General features: G+C 40.2%; 1 protein-coding gene across 1 annotated transcript in view; it reads right to left on the bottom strand.

Annotated features, from left to right (window-relative positions):
* SLC35B4 (solute carrier family 35 member B4) overlaps window positions 1–24,120 on the bottom strand; it is a 31,378-nt gene extending 7,258 nt beyond the window's left edge. The window contains exons 1-7 of the mRNA XM_033098938.1: window positions 23,224–24,120; window positions 17,170–17,283; window positions 7,643–7,745; window positions 6,415–6,464; window positions 3,499–3,580; window positions 3,222–3,282; window positions 1,634–1,743 (exon numbers count right to left, since the gene is read on the bottom strand). Of these exons, the coding sequence (XP_032954829.1) occupies window positions 1,634–1,743; window positions 3,222–3,282; window positions 3,499–3,580; window positions 6,415–6,464; window positions 7,643–7,745; window positions 17,170–17,283; window positions 23,224–23,300 (597 nt within the window). The 5' untranslated portion in view covers window positions 23,301–24,120. The remainder of the gene's footprint in view (window positions 1–1,633; window positions 1,744–3,221; window positions 3,283–3,498; window positions 3,581–6,414; window positions 6,465–7,642; window positions 7,746–17,169; window positions 17,284–23,223) is intronic.
* Window positions 24,121–25,009: the final 889 nt, after the last annotated feature.

Below are 25,009 nucleotides of genomic sequence, written 5' to 3'. Positions count from 1 at the left end.
GATTGAACACGGCACCTTGAGCTGAGCTGCCGCTGAGCTCCTAGAGGGCTCAGTTGGTTGGAGCGCGTCCTCTCAACCACAAGGTTGCCGGTTCGACTCCCCCAAGGGATGGTGGGCTGTGCCCCCTGCAACTAGCAATGGCACCTGGACCTGGAGCTGAACTGCGCCCTCCAATACTAAGACTGAAAGGACAACAACTTGACTTGGGAAAAAAAAGTCCTGGAAGTACACGCTGTTCCCCAATAAAGTCCTGTTCCCCTTCCCCAATAAAATCTTTAAAAAAAAAAAAGCAAGTTAGAGAATAAGTTAAATGTATCCAGTGCTTCTGACCCCCAAATTACGGGTGATGATCACCACACAAATCAAAAAAATGGAGTCAGCATCCTTTCCTCCACAAAAAGGAATGGGAAACGTAAAGACACAGTCATTCTGCCCAAAGGATTGGCTACATTTTACTACTTTTTCGGAGAACAGTTAAGTAAATATAATGGTCTTAAAAATTATAAAGAATGTCAAGGCAAATTTCAGGGAGTTTAGAAAACTAGTGGGAAAAGAGACTGGAGGACAATATGAGGTCAGAGAAAAAGAAATGAAGACAAGAATAAAAAGAGATTGAAGAAGAGGAAACAGTAGAAAAGCAAAGATGACTGTACCTGAAAACCACCACCACCACTCCACAATACTTTAATAAGGAATCACTTATTTACTGAGCAGTTACTATGTGCCACACATTCTGTTCTAAATGAGAGACATGGAACAAATGGAATGTTTATTTTTTTTAAATTCCTAGCCGCATGCTCTAGCTCCAATTAAATATATCAGATTGCTTGTCTGCAACGTCAGTACAAAGAGTTGGCAGGGAAGGAATCCCTGAAGTTACAGAACCTGGAGGCAATTACATCACCCTGACCTTGAGGGGCCATGCTTTGGGCATTCCCTACCTCGACAAGAAAGAAGGAGGAGGAAAAGAAAAATTAGAGGAGGTAGCGCCAGATCAGCAGTTTAAAACAAAGAAGCATAAATTAATGAGCTATGGAAACTCCCCATCAAATGAATAAAGCCCATCTGAGGGACTTACTCCTCTCACCTGTCCTCCCCAACTCTCTCAAACGCCCGCCTGCTTTTACAGAGGGGGCCAAAAAAATGTGTACACATTTTAAGAAAGGAAAAAACTGTATTAAAATTGTAATGTTCAATATATACCGATAAGGAAAGAGGACGACAAGGCATGTGTACACATTGTTTTGGCACCCCTGGTCTTCACTCCCCTTGGCATGCTGTTTCTGTAACGTATTTTCCTGTCCAGGTTCCCATACTGGTTTGAGCCTGATTTCATCTGCATGAGCACTGGGGGTGACGGGTCCTGGTCCCTGCGGTAGTTCCCGGTTAGCAGACATGTTCTGTGCGCACTGAGCGCGAGGATCACCTCGTGTGGAGACCTGTGGCTCCCAATGTACCCAGCAGCCTGTATTAAGAGTACTTACTTCCACCTACGGGGTCCTAAGCAGTTTACCAGATAATAAATTGATCCTCCAATCCCTCAGAAGGATGGCATATCACATTTGAAATAGCATATCACAATTAACAGTCACTCAGTCATTTTTATCTTCCCCAAGTTCAAGAAATTGCTTACATTATAAAATAAAGCCTCTTTGGAGTGTTTCCCAAATTGTTTGTAGAGAGTCTCTTGGAAAATACCCATCCTTGCTGACATCAGAAGAGCAAACGTCAGTGCTCCAATTCCTAAAAAACAGGTCAGGTTATAGGATACCTGCATTTGCTAATTTCCAGATATTTTCTTAAAAGAACATTCATTGTTTAAATAGTCTACCAACATTACAAACTAATTGTAGGACATGTATAAATTTTAAAAAGAAATAAAAATCAATCACAGTATTACCATCCAGTCCTTTATATAGCTTCCTACCTCTCTATTTACATTTATGTACATGCTAAGACAGATTCTTAGTGAGTATAAAATTTTATATCTTGCTTTTTCACCATCTTTTTCCTGGATTTTCCTTCAGGTCATTCATTAAAATTTTTTCAAAAGTATGATTTAATAGCTGCATATTACTCTCTCGTGTGTACGAACCATACTTAAATGTCTTATAATATGAGAATGGTTAGATTACTTCCAGTTAGGTACATCCTTCGACATAAATCTTTTTTAAACATGTTTATTATTTCCTTAGGATAAACTCTCATAAGTGGAATTACTAAGTCAAAGGTTGTAGACATTTAAATAACTCAACACATAAAGTTTTTCCACTAAGACTATGTCAATTTATACTCGAAACAGTTTATATGAAAATGGTTGTCTTACTGCACACTCAGCAGCAATGAGAATAATCATTTATTATCTTGCCAACATCACAGACCAAAAATAAAAAGGTACCGTATTTGGGTTTCAATTTGCATTTCTTTGATTATTAGACTAGTGAGGCCGAACATAAAGTTATTGGACATTATTTATTTCCCCATGAACGGTATGTTCACATCCTTTGCAAATTTTTCTTTGTGGAAAAAGTATTTCTCTAATAGCTCATAAAGATCTATGTTAAGAATACAATCTAAAGGGATCAAGTTTCAGAGCCAAGAAGCAAGGAGAACATGGTTCTTCCATGGCTATTTCTCTTTCGCTTGGTCAGTCTCAATCTGTTATGGCCACCACTGAATGCAGGGGAAGGAGTTTCCCTTCCATAACACACAAACTGAGGACCAAGCTCTACGGGAGTTGACTCATTAATTCCACAAAGAGACACTTGTATTTTAAAAAATTCCCCAGGAGATTCTGCTAATCGCTTGGGTTTGGGAACACTAACGTCTAAAGAAAAGAAATCTAGGGTTTAGCAATGGGTCCCTTGGAAATGCAGTCAACAGCTGCAGTGCACCCTCCTTTTGAAGAAGCCTCGACTCGCAGACCGATCATGAGGAAATGAAGGATACTCTAAGCACTGCTCCCCGAGAGCATGCTGGGCCAAGGCGGCATGTCCATGGCAACCATGAAAAACATGGACCCCTGTTACAGAACATACTACCACGATCCTGGACATTTTCTTGAACACTAAAGTTTAGAGATACGTGATCCCAAGTGCCTCTCTCTCCCGTGGCATCATTTGTTTAGCCGAAGCTTCCTGCCAAGAAACATGTCCCTTAGGAGAAAACTCAGCAAACAGAATTGCAAAGGCAATTATCTTTATTGTAATTACTATACTTGCCTAGTAACCACCATGCAAATGCCTGGAATCCATCATCCTCACTCAAGCTCGACTGGGAAGTCTAGGAAATAAGAAAAAAGACTAGGTATAGAGACCAGAACTACACGCCAGGGGCCCAGCTACAAAGGAAATATTTGTTACCCATTTCCCGCCACTCTCCTTTTTCAGAGATCTGAATGCTTGCATTACAGAAGCGTTTAATTTATTGCATCATTAATAAGTACCTGGGCCCCCATGGCAATGCGTGAATATAAATGATTTGAGAGCTAATACTTACCACCTGCTTTGCAGACATGAAAGTGCAAATAAATATCCCCACAGACACCAGGGCAATGGAAGTGTATTTGAATATACTGTATCTGCAAAAATAAGAACAAGAACGCCTTAGGAAAGCAAAGACACTGATTTCCACGTGATGTTTACAGTCAGATGACCCAGAAGAGTACAAGTTACCAAAATATAATTGAGAGGGTCATTTCCCAGCAGAGTCCGTGTGAGTCTGTGTGTGAAAGAATCGGGGTGCCCGCACAATGTTATACAACACCCTTTCTTGGTGGTAGTTGATAGTCTGTGAACTGATTGTTTCATCAGGAAAAGAAAAAAAAAAAGAGAGACCAGACACGACCTTCCATTCTGCTCTCAAAAAACCCAATGAAAGCCTGACTCAGATCTTCACTGTCATCATGCTTTTCCTGTCTTCAGGGAGCCCAAACCTGAGTGTGAAGACACACACCACGCAAGAGGGAAAACAGGATGTGAGGTACAAGGTGCAGGATTCAATACTCTGAAAATAATTCAATCGGCCATTTTCAGGCGAGGATTTTTTTTTTTTTAACTCTGAAAAAGTGTTGTTTTTTTAATATTGGCATAGTTGGAGAAAGGGAGGAATATTAAACTAACTAGCACTATTGGCAGTAATAACAGTGACATTTCACATTAACTAAAATAGTATCATTCACATCCCTCTCAGATTCTTGATGATAAAGCAAAAGGCCTCAGGCAAGAGTGAAAAGAAAGTAAGCTCACAGGATGTACCAACCACCCGAGGCTTATGCTCAAATACTTTGTATACTTCTGGTCATGGCATCTCATAAAAGGCCAACAGAATTGGCTAAGAAGCAGAGTGAAGGGCCCAGAGCACTGTGCTAGAGAAGAGGGTGTGGGCGAGGGAAGGTACTGATGGAGGCAGCTGTAAAAATAAGGGAAGGCTTCAGTCTGGAAAGATCAAAATAGAGAGGTTTATAATTCAAGCCTAAAAAAGAATGAACGGCACGGGTAAGGCACATATAGATTTGTTTTTCAAATCCTGGGACGAGGAGCACACTACGAACCCAAAGGGCTTCTACCCAGGATAAACAAAAGGAGATAATAAGAGTAAAAAAAGAATAAACAGAGCCACATTCAAATGGAGTCAGAGTTGCCATCCCATCCCAGAGGAACTGCCCTGCATATATTATGCCTCCAACCTTCGGAAAGTTAAAACAGGGCAAAGTAACCTTGACTGGGCCTAAAGCAACACTGTGCCTCCAAGAACTGTTTGCAAAGATAACAAGAAGGCAGATATTTATGAATACCCGGCTGGTAACTACTGGACTGATAATTTACAAACATGGTTTAGAATTAGTGTCACTATGTTAGCTGATCTGCACCAATAGAAATGCCTTCCTTCTACGGATGTAATTGTTCCCCTTTCCTTTCTCATAAATACCCCTTGCCTTTGTCTCCTAATCAGAACACTATTTGGGTTTCTGCCCAAATCAGTGCTTCCCAGATAGCTTTTTTTTTTTCTTTTTTTGATCTCACGTAAATGCTTGTTGCCTCTTATTTTTTAGGTTAAGATAAGTTACTCATCCATGATATTAAATAGGGAAATTCCTGCTCTCTGGGTGACACACACTAAGAGAGTCAAAAAAGCTGAGAAAGATTGATTCAAGATGACAGACCCAAAACAAGTTCTTACGGAAAACTGAAATGTTTGAGAAAGGCCCCTGACATTCTGAGGCAGTATCAAGAGAATACATTTCTTTTTATAATGTGTTGTTTTGTATCCCTGTTATGAGCCCAAAATCAAAGGTTGGAAGGACCACAGGTGTGTCCCAAGGTGAATTTTACACTACTAAGATGCACGATGGTTACTCCAAACATAACAAAACTGACCATTATGTATATATGCTTCAATGCAGAGAACCTAGGAAAGAAATCACCTACAGAGGTGCTTAACTGGAGAATACATAAGTCTCGGGATAACGGGTTCATGATAAGGAGCCTAGTAAGACAGGACAATTGTCCTTTTTGTTCTTTTTATGACACAGCCCTTATTACTTCAAAATTCTAGGTTCCCACACTCTGCCCTGAGAGCTACTTTCCAAGTTAGTATAGAGTTCTAATACTGGGGCCTAACATGGCAAAGTTGGCGTCAACTTGTACAATTTGGGTCTTAATAGGAAGGGTGAACTTCCCCAGGGAATGTTCCAGACTGTTTGTGCTGTCTTTCCTCATGACCCTCCTCCTTGGGAGTGAGAGAGGAGGCTCAGAATGAAGGTGGGAGACAAATACTTTTAAAAAGCATCCCAGGTACTTTTGATGTTTTCCACCCTTATCCCACAGCCACCACTGGTGACAGGTGCAAAGAACAATCCTGAAGCTTTTCATTCCATCTTCTCGGCCATGAGGGCCTCTGTTAGGAATTGTCTTTGTAATAAGTATGATGATTCCTTAGTTCGTTACTTTCTACGGATGAGTTCCTTCTATGACAGCACTGTCCCACAAAACAGCGACGTTGGAAATGTTCCACATCTGTGTTCTCTGACATGTCACCACCAGCCACATGTGCCTCCTGAGCCCATCAAATGTGACTAGTGACACTGAAAAACTAAATATTTAAAATAATTCAAATGTAAAAGTCACATGTGGCTAGTGGTGACCCTAAGGGACAGTGAAGTTCTAGATCACCTGGCTGCGTAGGTTAGAATGGTTCTAAGGAGTCAATGATGACATGAGCTAACTCCACAGAGAGAAAATGCTGATCCAAAGCCACAGGTGGGATCTCTTACCTGGTCCACTGCCTCAGGAATATACATCACCGTCACATAGGAAACTAAGAAACAAAGTAGCTGCCAACTACAAACTAGCTCCCCTAAAAGGGGCTCAAGATATGCTTCCTGTACATAAATTATAAACATGTACGGTTTACCTTTTCTTCAAGATTATAATTCCTAGAACCATGTTGGCAATTAGAGAACCCTGTAAAAGGAGACAAGAGGCAGTTTCAATACACTAGGAAAAGACAATAACATAATTCAAGATAAATATGAACATGAATAGGGGGGAAACAGCTGGAAAGGACGTGACGATGAGTAATTAGTAAAGGTCAGGTGTTTTTACGATGGCAAAAAGTATGAACCATAAAAATTTAACTTTTAAAGTAATAAAACCTTTTAAAGATGACAATGAAAATATAAACGATCACCTCTCAGTAACTGGTTATAGCTGAAGCTAAGGCTAGCAGGAATAAATTATATTATAGACTTATTTTTGTCAAATTTTCCGTCTATCTTATATTTGTAAGAGCTTTTAATAAGCTTCTCCTCACACACAATTTAATGAAAAAATTCGTGCAGGGGCTCTCCTCTGAAAGGGTGCTGATCAATCATCAAGTTCTTACTGAAAGTCTACTACATGCTCAATGCTTTGAAGGTCATCTTTGAAAGTCATCTTAGTAATTATAATTAGGCTCTACGAAGTCCTTTTCGGAATAGCACATTCGATCTCACAAAAATCTCAGACCATACAGAAATGTTGTAATTCCAATAATCACCCATTTTGTATTCTTCTGCAAGCCTAACTACATTCTCATGTTCTCATTTGGATACAAAAACCTCTACTGCTTTGGGAGAAACGCACCTTCGTCAAGAATTTCCCTTTAACTATGTCAAGTCTCTGCCTAAAAACCAAAACAAAACAACAAAAAACAGAAAGATGTCTGTTTCATGTACTAGAAGTAAATGTAATTTTATGAAAGAAACAAAAGGTGACAAGAAATAAATTAAATAACAGTCATAGCAAGTTTGACCATGAAATCAACCAGATGAAGGAAATTACAGGTAAAATCAGTTTCCTGGGAATATTTCAACTTCCCTTTTATTAATCATCTGTAAGACCATCTCATATTTCAACTTCCCTTTTATTAATCATCTGTAAGACCATCTCATTTACAGATAAATAAAAGTAAACCATCTCCTTTCACATTCCTTTCTTTCGCCTTACTTTTCAAGCGAAAGCCAGCCTCTGCTCACCCATCCATGAGATGTGTTCTTATGCCCTAAGTGTCACTTATTACAAGGCCTTTCATGGCATGTGCTCAAGCTACCCCCTTGGTTGCATTCTCAGAGGAACACAGGGTGTGAGCCAACAGTACTTACGGAGCGAAATATCATGTGCAGAGGCATGGCAATGTTGAGATTCAAGGCGTAGTTGTTCACCACGCTGACAGTAAAGAACATGGTTACCATGACGACGTAGTACCTGGAATGCGGAGATAACAGCTCATCGTCACACAGGCTCTACTATTTCAGGAAAATCAAGTATAGAGGGAAATACATATTTTCAGTTAAAATAATGTATTTTGCTTCTTTCCTCTGTAATGAAGTCTGTGTTGCCATTATAATGGGACATCAAACGCTAAGTACCTAGAAAAATACTTCCCAAAGCCAAACGAACGTGGAAAATGTTTGAATTCTAGGATACGTTTCATGAAACCCTGGTTTAATATGTTTCAAGTATACAAAGAAACTGAAAACTAGGCTTCATAAATGTTACCTAATAGACATCAATCGGTTTTTACAAAGTGAAAGGAGAGAGATGACATGAGCATCCCGGCAGAGTGAGAAGATGCCAGTGTTTCTCCCCTTAAATTTAAAAGTCAGACAATTCTAACTCAACAAAGGATCCCCTGCTCAACACTCAACAGGCCTAAAAGATCCACGCATGGGACATCTGAAGGTGGGAGTATTGGAACAAGGAGGAGAGACAGGAGGGGCGGAAGGACAGGGACAGTGGCTGCAGACGCAGTTTGGTGCCCACCCTGGCGAAGTTGGGCTACAGACCTCACACTACGACCTGGAGTGTAAGAGGGGCAGAAGCAGTTTCCTTCCTGGAAAAGGCACCTCCCTCCCCTTGCCATTGTGGCAGAGCTGGGTAGAGGTACCTGGGAAGCTTTAAACAACACAGCTGTAGCTGTCAGCCACTACTGTGAGGTGTGGGGGCAGAGCCATGAGATCATAAACTTGCCTTCTCTGCCCCATATGCCCCAGAAGAGCCCGGTAAAGTCAAAAACACAGTGGGAAAAGGAGGTAGCTATGGGGGGCTCACAAAACCAGTTTTCCACCACCCACAACATTCTCCCACCACAGTAGTGGTGCCCCGTAAACAAGGCAAGTTGGTCACAGAGGGGACACCCACCATTCCAGTGAGTATGTGGCATTTTCCTTAATCTAAGAAACGCCACTCCACCATGATCCCAGAGGTGCAAATAGTGCAGGTAAAAGAAAACAAATACTTGTAGTATAATACCACCTACGGGAAAACAAAGAAAGTACCCTACCTATTAGCCTGCTGAATTGTTGAGAGTAAAATAGTATCTAAAGAGATCACTACTACCTCAATGTACACACGGAGAAAGAATCTATCAAATACTATGAACAACCAAGATAACTTGGGAGAACAGAAAGAAAATGAAGTCTCCAGAAACCAAACTCGAAGTCATGGAAGACTATGATTTAAATAACAGAGAATTCAAGGTTGCAATTTTAAAGAAATTCAATAATTTACAAGAAAACTCAAAAAGGCAGTTCAATGAGCTCAGGAATAAAAAAATTAATGAACAGAAGTACTTGACCAAAGAAATTGAAACTATAGAGTGTGCCAAAAAAAAGTATACACATTTTAAGAAAGGAAAAAACTTCATTAAAATTGTAATACTCAATATACACCGATAACAAAAGATGAATACAAGTCATGTGTATACATTTTTTTGGCACCCCCAGTATAAAAAGGAACCAAACAAATTCTGGAGCTGAACAACTCAATACATGAGATAAAAAATGCATTAGAGAGAATTGGAAACAGAGCAGACGAGATGGAAGATAGAATTTGCGAACTCAAAGATAGAAACCTAGAAATGACCCAGGAGGGAGAAGAGAGAGAACTAAGAATTAAAAAAAAAAAAAAAAAAAATTAAAGAACTCCATGAGAACTATCTGACTATACTTGAAAGAGCAACCTAAGGATAATAGGTATCCCAGAAAAAGAAGAGAGGGAGAAGGAAACAGAGAACCTACTTAAAGAAATAATTGACGAAAACTTCCCAAGCCTAAGGAAAGAACTGGACTACAGGAAGCTAACAGAACACCCAGGATATAAATGCAAAAAGACCTTCTCCAAGACACACTTTATTCAAACTGTCAAAAATGAATGACAAAGAAAGAATTCTCAAGGCAGCCAGGGAACAAAAAAACTGTAACCTACAAAGGAAACCCCATTAGATTACCATCATCATCAGATTTCTCAATAGAAACATTACAATACAGGAGAAAATGAAAAGAAATATTCAAAATATTGAAAGAGAGGAACAATCAGCAAAGGATAATATATCCACAAAGTTATATTTTAGATATGAAGGGGAAATAAAGACTTTCCCAGGCAAACAAAAGCTGAGAGAATTTACGATGACAAGACCTGCATTACTGGAAATATTGAAATGAGCTCTTTTACTGGGAACAAAACACAAAAATATACAAAACTTTGAGTAAGATGATTGACTGACAGAAGCAGGAAACTGCAAATCTACTTCAGAACAGGTTACTAAACAATTATAAAGGTTAAATGGGAGAAAAGGGCATTAAAATAATTATAACTACTGCAACTTAGTAACGAATGCACAACATAAAGAGGGATAATTTGTGACAACAAAATCAAAAGGCGAGGAGGAAAAGGTCCGAACAGGTACAGGTGAATGAAGAAAAGAGGCAATCAGAAGAAAAAGGACTATTGTATGTGTGAGGCAGTTTACACAAACCTAATGGTAACCACAAAACAAAAATCCAGAGCTGAGGCAAAACAAAAAAAGAGGAAAAGGAGAAAAAAATAATTAAAAAACCACCAAACTGAAATAGCAAACAGAATCGCAAGGGACAAAGAAACAATGGAGATACAGAGCAACAAAAAAACAAAAGATAAAATAACTAGTAAGTCCTCATATATCAATATACCAAATATATTTATATGTATATAAAAACACCTCATATACCAAATATATTTAGAGTGATTTAGAGTGATTACTCTAAATGGACTGAACTTACCAATCAAAAGGCACAGAGTAGCGGGATGGATTAAAAAACAAGACCCAACTATATGTTGCCTACAGGAGACTCATCTCAGCTACAAAGACAAACACGGGCTCAAAGTGAAGGGATGGAAGATGCTACTTCAAACAAATGGCATCCAGAGAAAAGCGGATGTATCAGTACTTATATCAGACAAAATAGATTTCAAGATAAAAAAAGGTAACAAAAGACAAAGATGGACATTTTATAATGATAAAGGGGACGATTCATCAAGAACACATAACGCTCATTAATACATACACACCCAACCTGGGAGTACCAAATATATAAAGCAATTACTAACAGACCTAAAGGGAGAAAAAAAAAAAGAGTATATTAATAGTAGGGGACCTGAATACCCCATTGACAGCAATGAATAGATCATCCAGGCAGAAAGTCAATATGGAAATATTGGCCTTAAATGACACATTACATCAAACGAACTTAATCGATATTTGTAGAACTTTCTATCCCAAAACAACAGCATACACATTCTTTTAAAGGGCATATGGAACATTCTCAAGGACAGATTATATGTTAGGGCACAAAAGTAGTCTCAATAAATTTAAGAAGACTGAAATCATACCAAGCATATTTTCCAAGCACAATGGTATGAAACAAAATTAACTACAAGAGATTAAAAGATACATAGAGACACATGCAAATGAAAATATGACATCCCAAAACACAGCAAAAGCAGTACAAAGGGGGAAGTTTGTATCATTACAGGCCTACCTCAATAAACAAGAAATATCTCAAATAAACAATCTAACATTACACCTTAAAGAACTAGAAATAAAAGAAGTCAAAGATGGCAGTGGCGTAGGAGGATGCTGAACTCACCCCCTCCCATGAGCAAACTCAAATATACACAAATACAGAGAACAATGACTCCTGTGAGACAACTGAGGACTGAATGAACAGCTTCTAAAAGACAAACAAGAGAAAAAGACAACATAGAGAAGGCTGGGAAAGGCACAGAAGCCCTCCGGGATCCGTGGGAACTCTATGGGCCAGCGGAGCTGGTGAGTGCCATTGTCCTCCTCCACCTCCATAGGGTGGGCGGGGCTCTACGCAGGTGCTCTGGCCTACCTGCAAGGTTGCTGCAGCATGTACCTGAACACATCACCCAAGCCCATTTCAGCCCTGAACAAAAGGAACAAGCAGGATCAACAGAGCATCACTACACCACCTGGCCTCCCCACCTGGAGTCGCTCTGGCTCAGGAGGCCGGTGCGCCGGCCGCCTTAGGCAACCAGCTCAGATCCTACCGGCCTGCCAAAACCACCTGGATCAACCGCCTACACACAGGCCCCTTCTATAGAAGGCCACTTTTTCAAGACTGGGAGAGAGAGCTATTTTGTCTCATACATAGAAACAAACACAGAATGTCCAAAAAAAAAAAAAAAAATAGAAGAAAAGATGGAAGAATATCTCTCAAATGAAAGAACAAAGAAAATCTCCAGAAAAAAACTCTAAGGAAATGGATATTAGTAATTTGCCTGATAAAGAATTCAAAGAAATGGTCATAAAGATGCTCACCAAACTTGAGAGTGGAATAGAAGAACTTAGGGAGAACCTCAACAAAGAGGTAGAAAGTAAAAGAAAGAACCAAGCACACCTGAAGAACATCGTAACTGAACTGAAACACACATGAGAAGGAATCAACAACAGATTAGCTACTACAGAAAAATAGATCAGGGACCTGGAAGACAGACTAGTGGAAATCAACCAGTCAGAATAGTAAACACGCACACAAAACTTTTTTAATGAGGACAGTTTAAGAGACCTCTGGGATAGCATCAAGTGTTCAAACATTCACATTATATATAGAAGGAGAAGAGAGAAAAGAACAGATATGCCATTTAAAGAAATAATGGCTGAAAACTTTCCAGACCTGGGAAAGAAAATAGACATCCAGGTCCAGGAAACACAGAGAATTCCAAATAAGATGAACCCAAAGAGTCCCACACCAAGATATATTGTAATTAAAATGTCAAAAGTAAAAGAGACACAATCTTGAAGGAGACATGGGTAAACAATGAATTGCACACAAAGAAAATCCCACAAGGATATCAGCTGATTGCTCAGCATCAACTTTACCAGCCAAAATGGAGTGGCAGGGCATTTGTAAAGTGCTGAAAGAAAGGAGCTTGCAACCTACAATGATTTACCCAGCAAGGTTATCATTCAGAACTGAAGAAGAGATGAAGAGTTTCCCAGAGAAGCAAAAACTAACGGAGCTCATCACCATGAAACTAACTTTACCAAAAAATATTAAAGGGTCTTCTTTAATATAAGAAAAGGATAGGCCATTTCCAGAAATAAGAAAATAAAAGAAAGGAAAAAAATCTCAGGGTTAAAGCCAAATATTAAGTAAATACACCGAATCAGACATTTAAAAAGATATGAAGGTCAAAAGATAGAAGTATCAAACTCAACGCAAACTACGATACGTAGTCAGGAGATGCAAAACACAAAAAGAGCTAAAACATGAAACCATGCCGTGGGTAGTGAAAATGTAGTCCTTATAGAATAGATTCAAACTTAAACATCTATCAGCTTAAAATAGACTGCAGTAGATATAGAATTATCTATCACTCCATCTATCTATCTATCCATGGTAACCACAAACCAAAAGCCTACAAAAGATATACCAAGAATTCAGAGAGAAAAAAAAGCAAATGGAACACCAATGAAAACCAGCAAACCCCAGGGAAGAAAAGATAAAAAGGAGAAAGGAACAGAGAAGTATAAAAACAATGAACAAAATGGCACTAAGTACATACTTATCAACACTTACTTTAACTGTAAATGGATTAAGTGATCCAATGAAAAGACACGGGGTGGCTGAATGGATTAAAAATCATGACTTATCTATATGCTGATTACAAGAGACTCACTTCAAATCGAAAGATACATACAGACTGAAAGTGAAGGGATAGAAAAAGATACTCCATGCAAATAGAAACGAAAAGAAAGATGGGGTAGCAATACTCACATCAGACTAAATAGACTTTAAAGTGCTTTTTTTTTTACAGACAGAGAAGGACATTACATAATTATAAAGGTGTCAATCCATGAAGAGGCTGTAACAATTGTAACTATCCATTCCCCCAATACAGGGGCCCCTAAATGTAGAAAGCAATTACTAATAGCATAAAGGGAGAAATCCAGTATTATAATAACAGTTTGGGATTTTAATACTCCATTCACATCAATGGATAGATAATCCAGACAGAAAATTAATAAGGAAATAATGGCCTTAAACGTCGTATCACACCAGATCGACTTGATAAGCATTTTTGGGACAGAACAGATCACATATTAGGCCACAAAACAAGCCTCCATAAGTTCAAGAAGACTGAAGTCACATCAAATATCTTTTTCCAACCACATGGCATGAAATCAAGTACAGGTATAAAACTGGGAAAAACACAAATACGTGGAGCCTGAACAACATGCTACTAAACAACCAATGGATCAAACAGGAAATCATCACTTCTATTCAACATAGCACTGGAACTCCTACCTAGAGCAAACAGACAAGAAAAAGAAATAAAAGGCATCCAAATCAAAGAGGAAGAAGTAAAACTCTCATTATTTGCAGATGACATAATACTATATATAGAAAACCCTAGACTCCAGAAAAAGCTATTAGAATTAATAAATGAATTCAGTAAAGCTACAGGATGCAGTGTCAATATACAGAAATCAGCTGCACTTCTATACACTAATATCAAATGATGAGAAGGAGAAATTAAGCAAACAATCCCACTTACAATTGCATCAAAAGCATAAAATTCTTAGGAATAAATTTAACCAAAGAAGTGAAAGAACCATACTCTGAAAACCCTAATACCTTAGAAAGATAAAGGAATAAATACAAATGAACAATTATGAATAAATGAATTAAATGAGTAATTCATATTTTTATGCCCCCAGTTTGAACTAGAAAATACTTAAGATGCCTTTTATACATACCAAGTTAAACCAGATAAAATTAAGATGGCTTTCATACATATCAGGTTAAACCATTTAAAATTACCCATTTTTTATAGGTCAAAAACGGTTGAATATCAGCAATTTCATTTGATTGCACCTAATACATTCAATAGAAGAAAAAGGTATTTAAAATAAATGGTTTAAGAATGCAGGGGAAAGGTACATAAGCGGTTCCATATTCTTCAGGAAATGCTGAGCTTTGCCCACAGACCCCCACTTTTTCCTCATCTTTACACATCGGAAGAATGTGACAGCACCAGTCTCACTTTAACTTCCCTAACAAGAACCAATGTTGCGTTGCTGGTTCGGTATGGACCTGTATGTCCAACAGGCAACCACACCAGGGCTCATCTGACCCAGTCTGGAAAGTCTGAGGAGCTGTACAATGAATGAGAACAGAATCACACACGCACAATCACTGGCCATCGCTGTTTCTTTCACAGCAGAGAAACGATACAGTCCTGGCGACTTCACAAGGTTTCTTGCCAAATGTTCTTAGTCCTGTCTTGACAAGATGCCATTTAGAAATAAAGTGAGTTCATCAAGGTCTTTCAGGGTATTTAATGCCAACTACATCCCACACCGTTGCCTACAGAGCACTGCCTAGAAAGCACTGGTGGCGATGAAGGACGTGAGCACGACCCGATTACGGCTCCAAAGGTGGAAAATCAAAAGCCAGCGTAAACGGGCACACATGGGAGTACAGCGGTTAGGGCAAGATCCTGGGCCGCTTCAAGGGGCAGGGTAGGGATTCTGGGCTTCACTCTGATGCTAATGGTGACCCCTGCGTGCTTGTGAGAGAGAGTGCCATGATCCAAAGATAGGAAGTGGAAATGGGGGGACGAGGAGGTGCTCGGCAGGAGGTCAGCCCGCTAGGAGACTACTGTGGAAGTCAGGATGCGAGTGAATGTGATCCTGAACTGTGCTAATGGCAGCCAGAAGGGAAAGAGACAAGGCGAGGAAAGAAAGGGTCAGAGCAATCGAAAGATGCCGCAGCTCCTACTGTGACGTAAATGATGGTCTTGGCAGCAAAAAGTTTTAGGCAGATACTAACGCCACTGGAAACAAATAAAAAAGGATTCAGAATATTTAGCCTCCCATTGGGAAATTAAAAAATACAGTATTAGTAACAAAATTCAGCCAGATTTTCTATAGCAAGGTACTCAGGAACATTGCAAAATGATACCCACAAGGCCGAGCCTCCACCTGTCCCTGATACATTCATACCAGAATGTCCCTCTCAACGGGATTAAGTGACACTACCCTACTAAGTACTCACACTCAGATGGATTACACGTTTATTTCAAGTCTCACAGCAAGAATGCTGAGTTTTCAATACATTGCTTATTATAAGAACTGCTGTTTTCTTTTTGGCCTCATGAGAACAATTATGCAAATGTGGACTAATGGATGGGGGTCCGGAATCAACAATTTTGCCTTAGTTTGCCATTTATTTTCTTTTAATTGAGGTGAAATGCACATAACATAAAATCAACCATTTTAAAGTTAACAATTCAGTGGCATTTAGTACCTTCACAATGTTGTATAACTACCACCTCTATTTATTTCCAAAAGCCTTTTTTTTTTTAAGTTAAAAACTTTTTTTCAATTACAGTTGATACACAATACTGTGTTAGTTTCAGGTGTACAACATAGTGATTACATTTATATAACTTAGGAAGTGATCACCCTAGTAATTCTAGTACACACCTGACTCCATACGTACTTATTACAATATTATTGACTCTATTCCCTATGTTGTAGTTTACATCCTAGTGACTGTTTTTATATCTGGCAATTTGGACATCTTAATCCCATCCCCCTTTTCACCCATTCTTCCAAGTCCCATCCCATCTGGCAACCATCGATTTGTTCTCCGTATCTATGAGGACTAATTCGAAAAGACATATGTACCCCTATGCTCATTGCAGAATTATTCACAATAGCCAAGATATGGAAGCAACCTAAGTGTCTATCGATAGACAAATGGATAAAGAAGATGTGGTACATCTATACAAGGGAATATTACTCATTCATAAAAAGGAATGGCATCTTGCCATTTGTGACAACAAGGATGGACCTAGATGGTATTGTGCCAAGTGAAACAAGTCAGAGAAAGACAAATACCATATGATTTCACTTTATGTGGGATCTAAGAAAACAAAGCCATTCGTTTTTTAAAAGGAACAGTGATACCTCTCTTACCCTGTTTGATAACATGAGGAGAGCACACATCACTCTTTAAAAAACTGGTGATCACACTGGGCCTTTAACTGAACATACACTACACACACACACACACACACACACACACACAGTCACATTTAATACATTTTTGTCTCCATCATAGTTATTTAAGTGTTGTGGCAGGCATTTTATTGTAAATACAGGCTCCCTGGAGTTTCACAACATATTAAAGCCAGAAAATGAATTATTATTCTACTGATATCTTGATACAAATCTTGTAAAAGGATGTCTCATATTCCTTTTATATAAACACCACAAAAGCTCTTAACTTTAAAAAAGGAAAAAAGGGCTAAAAGAGACTTCAATATACCATACCTTATGGGGATCACTGGCTGCTTCCTTCCCAAATCAGCTTCAAAGAGGAAGCCTTCTACAGCAATAAATAAAAATTGTGCAAATGTCACAATGTTCCCACATCCTGGATGCTTTCTGTGTAGTGAAAAACAAAAAGGCACAAAACACTGAGATAAAAGCCACTATGACTTGTTATATTGATAGTACCCACTGTACCTCCGCTCCCTGTTTTCATACCGAATGGATCACACACATTTAACAATATACCTCAAAGAGAAGAACGTCAAGCACTCTTACTTCACTCTTCCGTACGTGTAGCAGGCCATGAGTAAGAATCACCGAGACACTCGTTCCTAGAACGACGATCCGACTTTCCTAGTAAATGGTATGAGCTGGTCGTGTGTTCTTATTGGGATCCTCACTAAACCGAGAGGGCGTTATTCAGGACCCTAGCTGGCTCAGGCTTAGGCAGCAAAGCCAAGGGCGGAAGAAATGTAATGTTTACACATCCTCCGGACCAGGCATCTCCCACACTACTGTCAATCAGAGATGTGTACCCAGTGCTGATGTCAGGGACAGTACCCAAAAACTGGTTATTGGAGGGGGGAATCTTACTATTTTTATAAATACAAAGCACAGCTGTACATCCTGTACGTAAACCCATATATAGTGTATTCTTTGTGGGGGGAACAAAATGCCTAAAACAAGGTCTTTGGGGGTGAGGGTGGGGGTGGTGTAAGAAGTAAAAACGGAAAGATTGAGGACACAGCTGTAGTGTGCTGTTCTCCCCAACTTTTGACACAATGTACGAGGCACTCAGCACGTGTTCCTGAACCCCAGTCGCACCTTGGCAGTGATCTGTGTGAGCCATGGGGAGTCTTTCACAGTGACCGCTAGGAACACAATTCCAAGGTAGAAAACTTCTTCCAGACATCCGTCTTGAGGCACTCTCTGAAAATTAGTTACTTAAAATGTCTGTGCTTTTCTTGAGCTGGTCCGCCATTAGGCTCTGTTCAATCACTGGAAGAAGTACAAAGTGAGCAGCTGTCTTTCTTTTCCTGAACCTTCCAGATTTCCCATATTACCAATATTCCCATGCTACAAAATACAGCCTTCATAGTCTGTGTTTGCATCTGAACCCAAAAGACATTTACTCAAAGCTGGTGACTAGAGGGATTTAACTATATTATTACGTGAATATAATGCTTTGTATTAAAAACAACTCCATTCTCTATTGGTGGTGTTAATATTAAATAACAGTGCCAAGTATACAAATTTTTAAATACACCCACCAGGCATAAAAATAAGCAACTCCTATCGTAAGCCATTCTTGCCAAGCGATGCTTACTGTCTGAGGCAAAACTGTTGCTACTCGTAAGACTCTACAGCCTGTGAAGGTTGGCTTGAAAACTACCGCTTTATATTCAATTCAGCGACTTCTTTTAGCACTTCTTACGTTCAAGGGACAGGGCTAAATGTTGCAGGAATCCATAAATAATCATGTAAGACATTTGCCTCATTCAAGGAGCTAATTAAAACCATTAGCCTAAATATGAGTGACAGGGGAAGGAACGTGAGCTCTAGATAATTCCCAGTCCAGTGCTTTTCCACTCTGGCCAGGCCATCTTTTAAAAATCATGTGCCTGGGGAGCCTCACCCTCCCGGTTCTGAATGGACTGGTCTGGGGTAGGGCCCTGGACTCTGTACTTCTGAAAGCTTCCCACTTGATTCGAATGTGAGGCCAGCCGAGAACCACTAGCGTAGACCACTGGGGAAAGGGCCGGGTTGGGTGTGCAGGTGTCAGATGCACAAGTAATTCTTATGTTGGGCTTAGGAGTTGACACCCAGTTGAGAACCACTGTGCTCCTCGGTGGTTAAAAGTACACAGTGACATGCAGGACCCAGCTCTGTCACCTACCCTGTGACAGCGAAAGCTAATCACCCTCTCTACATCTACTAGTTCTCTTATCTTTAAAATGGGAACAGTATTTATTAGTGCCCATGTCACTGGTTTACCGCAGAGCAAAACGAGCCAGTCCCTGAAAAGCACTTCCCATAGTGTCTGCCAGGCAAGGACGACCAGGATTTAGAATCTTGCATATTAGAAGGTCTTCAATTTGAAGTCTAGTAACCCTTTTGAAGATATTTACATTGATCCTTTTTCTCACCTATCAAATGGAAATGACATATTTTTTTAACATTGTAGTGAGGATTCAATGAGAAAATATCAAGTGCCAAGCACAAACTTAGCCCAAAAGGAGCTCAGGAAGCTTCCTTGCTTTCCCTTCCATTTTCTCTTTACCAAAGGCTTAGGTCAACTCAATTAAAGAACAATTATCGAGAACGTATTATGCAAAAAGTTAGGTGTTAGCTGTCAGGGAGCTCCCAGTGTGAATGAGACCTTATCTCTGCTCTCAAGGAGATGACAGCAGCGTGAGAGAGCCACGAGCCACGTGAGGAGTAAGAGCACAGTGCCACAGAGGGATGCTTAGAGGATCGGCCATGTCCTATTTACCTGTGTGCCCCCACTCTCGGGGTACAGCGTCTGGCCTTCACTCAAACACCTGAATGAATGCGGGGAAGCCTCTCTTTAAGCAAACTTGATCTAGAATAGGAGGATTGTACAAAAGCTATAAAGAAACAATTTATTTCAAAATACGATTCACTTTACGAGTGTATTCGCCATATGATTTTTAAAAAGGCATCATAATAACTTTTAATTTTATCTCTATTTTATGGAGGTAGGTTTCATTATGGCCCATTTCATAGCTAAAGATAAGGAGGGCCAAGTGACACTGAGTTAGATAAATCTCCCCGGGCCACATGGCAAATACACGGTGTTTGCATCACCATCATTACTATTATTTATAATTCAGTGGTTTTGAGTACTGTCTTTAGAGTTGTGCAGCCATCACCATTATTTAATTATAGGATACCTCCAAAAGAATTCCCATACTCATTAGGAATCACTCCCCATTTCGCCCTTGACAACTCTACTTTGTCTTTATTTCCATAAGATTTTTACATGAATCTTATATACTCATATAATTCAACTCTTTAAAAATCAACTTGGAGAGCTTTTTAGGAACACACTGTCGTATAGATACCAATGGAATTATTTTATCTTAAATAATTCATTTCAAAACTTCAGAGCAAAAATTTGGACCCTTTTCCCTAAATCACTTGTTTTCTTGAAATTCGTTCCTCAGGAATTATCAGTTTCTCTAACTTTGAATTCTCTTTGGCAAGATCCAGTTTTTTTTTTAAAGCAACTTGGAAGAAAAAGAATTGGGCAGATCGTTTACGCCTTTTGTAACTCTTATTCTAGATTTAGGAAACTTTCCTATTTGATTCAGCATTCGGCACTTGATGGAAAAGTGAAATGGGAATAAGGAAATGTTTCACATTGTTTTCCGCATGTAAGACCGTAATACCCTGCCCCGTTAGTGAGCATATCTTGCTTCCAAGAATGTAAGCTCCTTCAAGAGGGAGATCAAGGCACTCATTCAAGATTTTGCATCTTTTTTTTACACTGCATTGTGCTCTATATTTTATTACAGGTCCCAATTATAGGTATGAAAATAAGAAAAATCTAAATTTGTTTTCCAATTTGGGGAAAATGGTTAAAAATGTTCACTTCTCCCTGCAAGTTACTTTAGCATTTCCACTTATAGTTAGTGTTCTACTTGCCACCCAATGGTTCCAAGGAAGTCATATAAAAAGCACAGTTTCTGCTCTATAAAAATTTATGAGCTCTGCACTGTGACGTCCCAAGATGAAGTCACAAATTCTGAGAAGGCCAAAACCAGAGAGAAATTAAAAGACCACTTAGTCCAAACAGCTCTAATTTTATCGATCTGTAGCACGAGAAGTCCAAGCAAATCAGGAAAAAGCTGCTATTCAGTCTGGTGTACCAGTCATTAAATTAATAAATGTACCCCTCTTTATTGCTACTTTATTAAGACCCATTGCTGTGAGCAAAACTCCACATTTACAAAAAAGATAAATGAGTGATGATTTATTTACAAAATACTCAAAGTGTTCTAAATAGATGTTCCCACAATGCAGGAAAACATTCTGTAAAGTTAGATATATCTACCACTTCCCAGGAACAAATTCATAAAACACGTATACCTGTATTGAAACAAAATGGTTAGAGAGGAGAGGAAGCCGACTAGAGTGTGCTTCAGGCTTTGCACATGAATCTCATTTATTCCTTCAAAATCATGTAATGCTGGCAAAGCCATCGCCCTCCCCTTTCACCGTTAAGAAAACAGACTAGGGAAGATCAAGAAATTTAGCCAAGAGCTCATAACTATTCAAGAGTCCCTTCAGTTGCTAGCGTAACTGACGTCATATACCTCTGGCAAGATTGAACGTAATGGCATATTCAACACAAATATTACACTATTACTCTCTGACCTTCACTTCCATGGCTGGCCTGTTTTTATCCCTTTTTTTTATCTTTTAAAATCAATTGTCAAAGTAACCTTCCTTTGAAATGTACCAGCAGGATACACTTCTTTTCTCCTTTTCATACCCCTCACCACCTACTCTCAAGAATAACAAATGACAGATCTTTATTAATACTTTCCGCATAAAAAAAATTCCAAGCTCTGTAACTGCAAAAATTAACCCCACACAGAGTTTACCCTAAATAAACTGGTTGCTTCAGAACAACTTAATGAAGGGTATCATGAAAATAAAATACATTTCTAGTAGGCACCACGAGGAATGGGGTGACCAAAACCTAGAGGCCACTCAAGTTCAAAATTAACAGGGAGGCTGAAAAAGGTATTGGACTAGGAGTTTACATGTCTGTCTCTGCCACTTGCAAGTAGTAAAAGATCATCTAACTTCTTGGGACCTCTTTCATTTTCAGCAAAACAGAGATTATAACTCTTGATCTATCTTGTCCATAAGATGGTCATGGAGACAAAATGTAGATTCAGAACCTTGGCAATAGACAGCACCATAGAAAGATAGATTTTACAGCAGTAAAAAGGAGGCCAGAGAGGCTAAATGACTTTAAAACGTCACACAGTGGGGGTGGGACAGAGCCAAGAGTGAAATTCATAATTTTGAGATTTTTAGTCCACCTGTTGTCTTTCCCGCAACAGTTTCTACCCACTGAACTTTGCACTTTATTACTCAACATTATTTGGTTGCCATCTCAATGAAATTAACCTGGTCTCCCTTTGGTAAACTTTCCTAGCCATTCTTCCTCCTTCCTTTTTTTTTTTTTTTTTTTTTTTGAGATAACACTGGTTTATTGGTTTATAGCATTATATAAGTTTCGGGTGTGCAACATTAGAATTTAACATCTGTGCATAATATATCGTGCTCACCACCTGAAGTCTAGCTTCCATTCTTCACCCCGTTGACCCGTTTTGCCCTACTTCCATCGCCCCAATTATTAATTTATAAAGTCACACCTTAAAATACACGCTTTTCAGTTTAAAGACTAGTATCTTAAAGCTGGCAATGCTCTCTCTGGTCAATGAGATCGACCTTTCGCATAAATAATCCGTTCTATTACATCACTAGGAGTCATGTTTGGCCAAAGTACTCGTAACCATCTAAGAGTAATAAACGCTTTGCGGGCCGCTTGAATACACATGAAACTTTCTTTGCCGCGTGTACAAAATCAGACTGACTTATAAATCAAAAAGCTTTGTGACGTTATGAATGGGACAGAGAAAAGAGCTGGAGGAACCTTGGCTTCTGTCAAGAGATCCCTGCCGGCCTAGGACCCATCACGTGAGAAATTCTCCCGGATCAATACCCCCAGTGTGTGAAAAACGAGTGACGACAGCAACACCCCGTGTCCCCCTCCGAGGGATGCTGTGCAACCATTGGGCGGGATAGGAAACGCTGCGCAGGATGAAGAAGTAGCGGGCTCAGCAGGGTCCCAGGCAGCCCGCCCAGAGCGGACCCAGCCCAGGCCGTGCATTCCCGGCCTCGGCGCTCCGCGGCTCGGGGCTCGGCCCGGGGGGCGGCGCGCGTTAACGCCTGTCCTCCGCCTTTCTCCGTGCAGTGCGGGGAACACGGCTGCGGCCTGCGGGAGTCACTCACCTGGCCAGGAGCTCCAGGAAGATCACGTTACTGCAGCAACCTGCGAAAACCAGGCCCACCGCAAAGATCGGGCGCATGGCCAGTGCAAGGGACGGGGAGCGAGCGTGCAGAGGAAACGCCGCCTATATCGCTATCCCAGGAAGCAGGACCGCTGCCTCGGCCACCGCAAAGAACATCGCCACCGTCCCAGGGCGCTGCTCTTCTCCGGGGCCGCCGTGGTCTCCGGCCGAGGAGCTGTAGTTCGCAGTCGGCCTCGGCCCCATTCATCCGAGGGGGCGTCCTAGTCGGGGTCAAACTACATATCCCAGGATGCCGCGCGCCCTTACGTCAGGCTGGGACGTGTCCCTCTTCGGCTGAGCAGCTCCACTAGAGAGGAGGGACAGGGTGCCCGTCATGTGTCGCACGATGGAAGCCGCGGGGCTTGCTGGGAAGTGAAGTTCTAACGCTGTCAATGTTGTTTCTGACGAAGCCAAGGCTTCAGAGAGGGATTCGTCCATCAGTGTCTGAACAAACTCGCAGCTGGCGGCACTAGGGCTACAGGCCTGTGATTGATCGTTGGAGGCGTTCTAGCATCTCAAACAATTCTCTCGAATTGAGTGAAAGTAGAAATTCCTCTGAACTGAACTTTTCTCCCGCTTGAAAAGTACATTGGACTCCGGAAGTTCTGGAATTGAATCTCTGCTCAGCTACCAATCAGTTCTGCTATCTCAAGCAACTTCTTTGAGCCTCAGTCTCATCATTGGTAAAGATGGGAATAGTAACGCTATGATCACAATGGGATCTAATTAAAATGTGGATTCTGGTTCACTACACCTGCGGTTTGCCCCGAGATTCTGCATTTCGAACAAGTTCCCAGGTGCTGCTGATGGCCCACGTTTTGAGGAGCAGATGCCTATAAAACAATTGACCCTGGACACTTCTCCTCCACCCCTCCCATTGGCTCCTGTCATCCATTTTTTCCCCCTCCTCCTTTCCCCTTAGCCTACAATCATGCTCAAACTGATTTATTCTTCTCCTTCACTTTACCACCAAGTATCTTTAAAGAGTAGTCTAAATTCACAGTCCCTGCTTTTTACTTTGATCAAAGCGAGATTTTTGAAAATAGTCTCAGTTAGAGTCCTACTGACCTCTTAATTGTCAAAACCATATATAGCAGGTCTTCCAATAACATCCTTTTGTGAACTTAATTCTTGCTTGTATCAATTCGCCTATGGCAAAATTGGTTTCGTTACACACCATTTCACTTAAAGTCGCAGTTTCCAAGAACTCATCAATGACAGTGAGAACTTACTGTACCCACAGTCTCATCTGACCTGATCTTGCAGTGGCTTTTGACAATGAAAGCTCCATTCTCCTAACATTTTCTTGTCCCTCTGATTATAAGACATGAGTCTCCTGTTTCTCTTTCTGCTTCTCTGACTTGCCTTTTTCAGTCTCCTCTGCCCACTGAATCCCCGTCCAAAGTTCCATCATTTGTCCCCTCCTTTTATTGCCCTGAACACTCTGTATTGGTGATTTCATCTCCATAACTTCAACCATCACTATATCTAACTGTGATCCTACATATTCATATATGTGCAGCCCCAGTCTCGCTTGGGTCTTAAAGTTTCCAAGGGCTCGGTTGACATCTTCACCAATCTGATGCCTGAGCAGAGGACCTTTCTGCTCACAAAAGCTTTCTGTGTAGCTTTCTAATGCCCCATTCGTGGCTCCCTCCTCTGTATCTCCAGCACTCCATTCCTACCTAAACTATTCCAGGACTCCTGTTGCATCGTAGTGATCTGTT

Source organism: Rhinolophus ferrumequinum, chromosome 26 (genome assembly GCF_004115265.2).
Source record: "Rhinolophus ferrumequinum isolate MPI-CBG mRhiFer1 chromosome 26, mRhiFer1_v1.p, whole genome shotgun sequence".
NCBI lineage: Eukaryota > Metazoa > Chordata > Mammalia > Chiroptera > Rhinolophidae > Rhinolophus > Rhinolophus ferrumequinum.
This window is presented reverse-complemented; position numbering and strand designations above follow the sequence as displayed.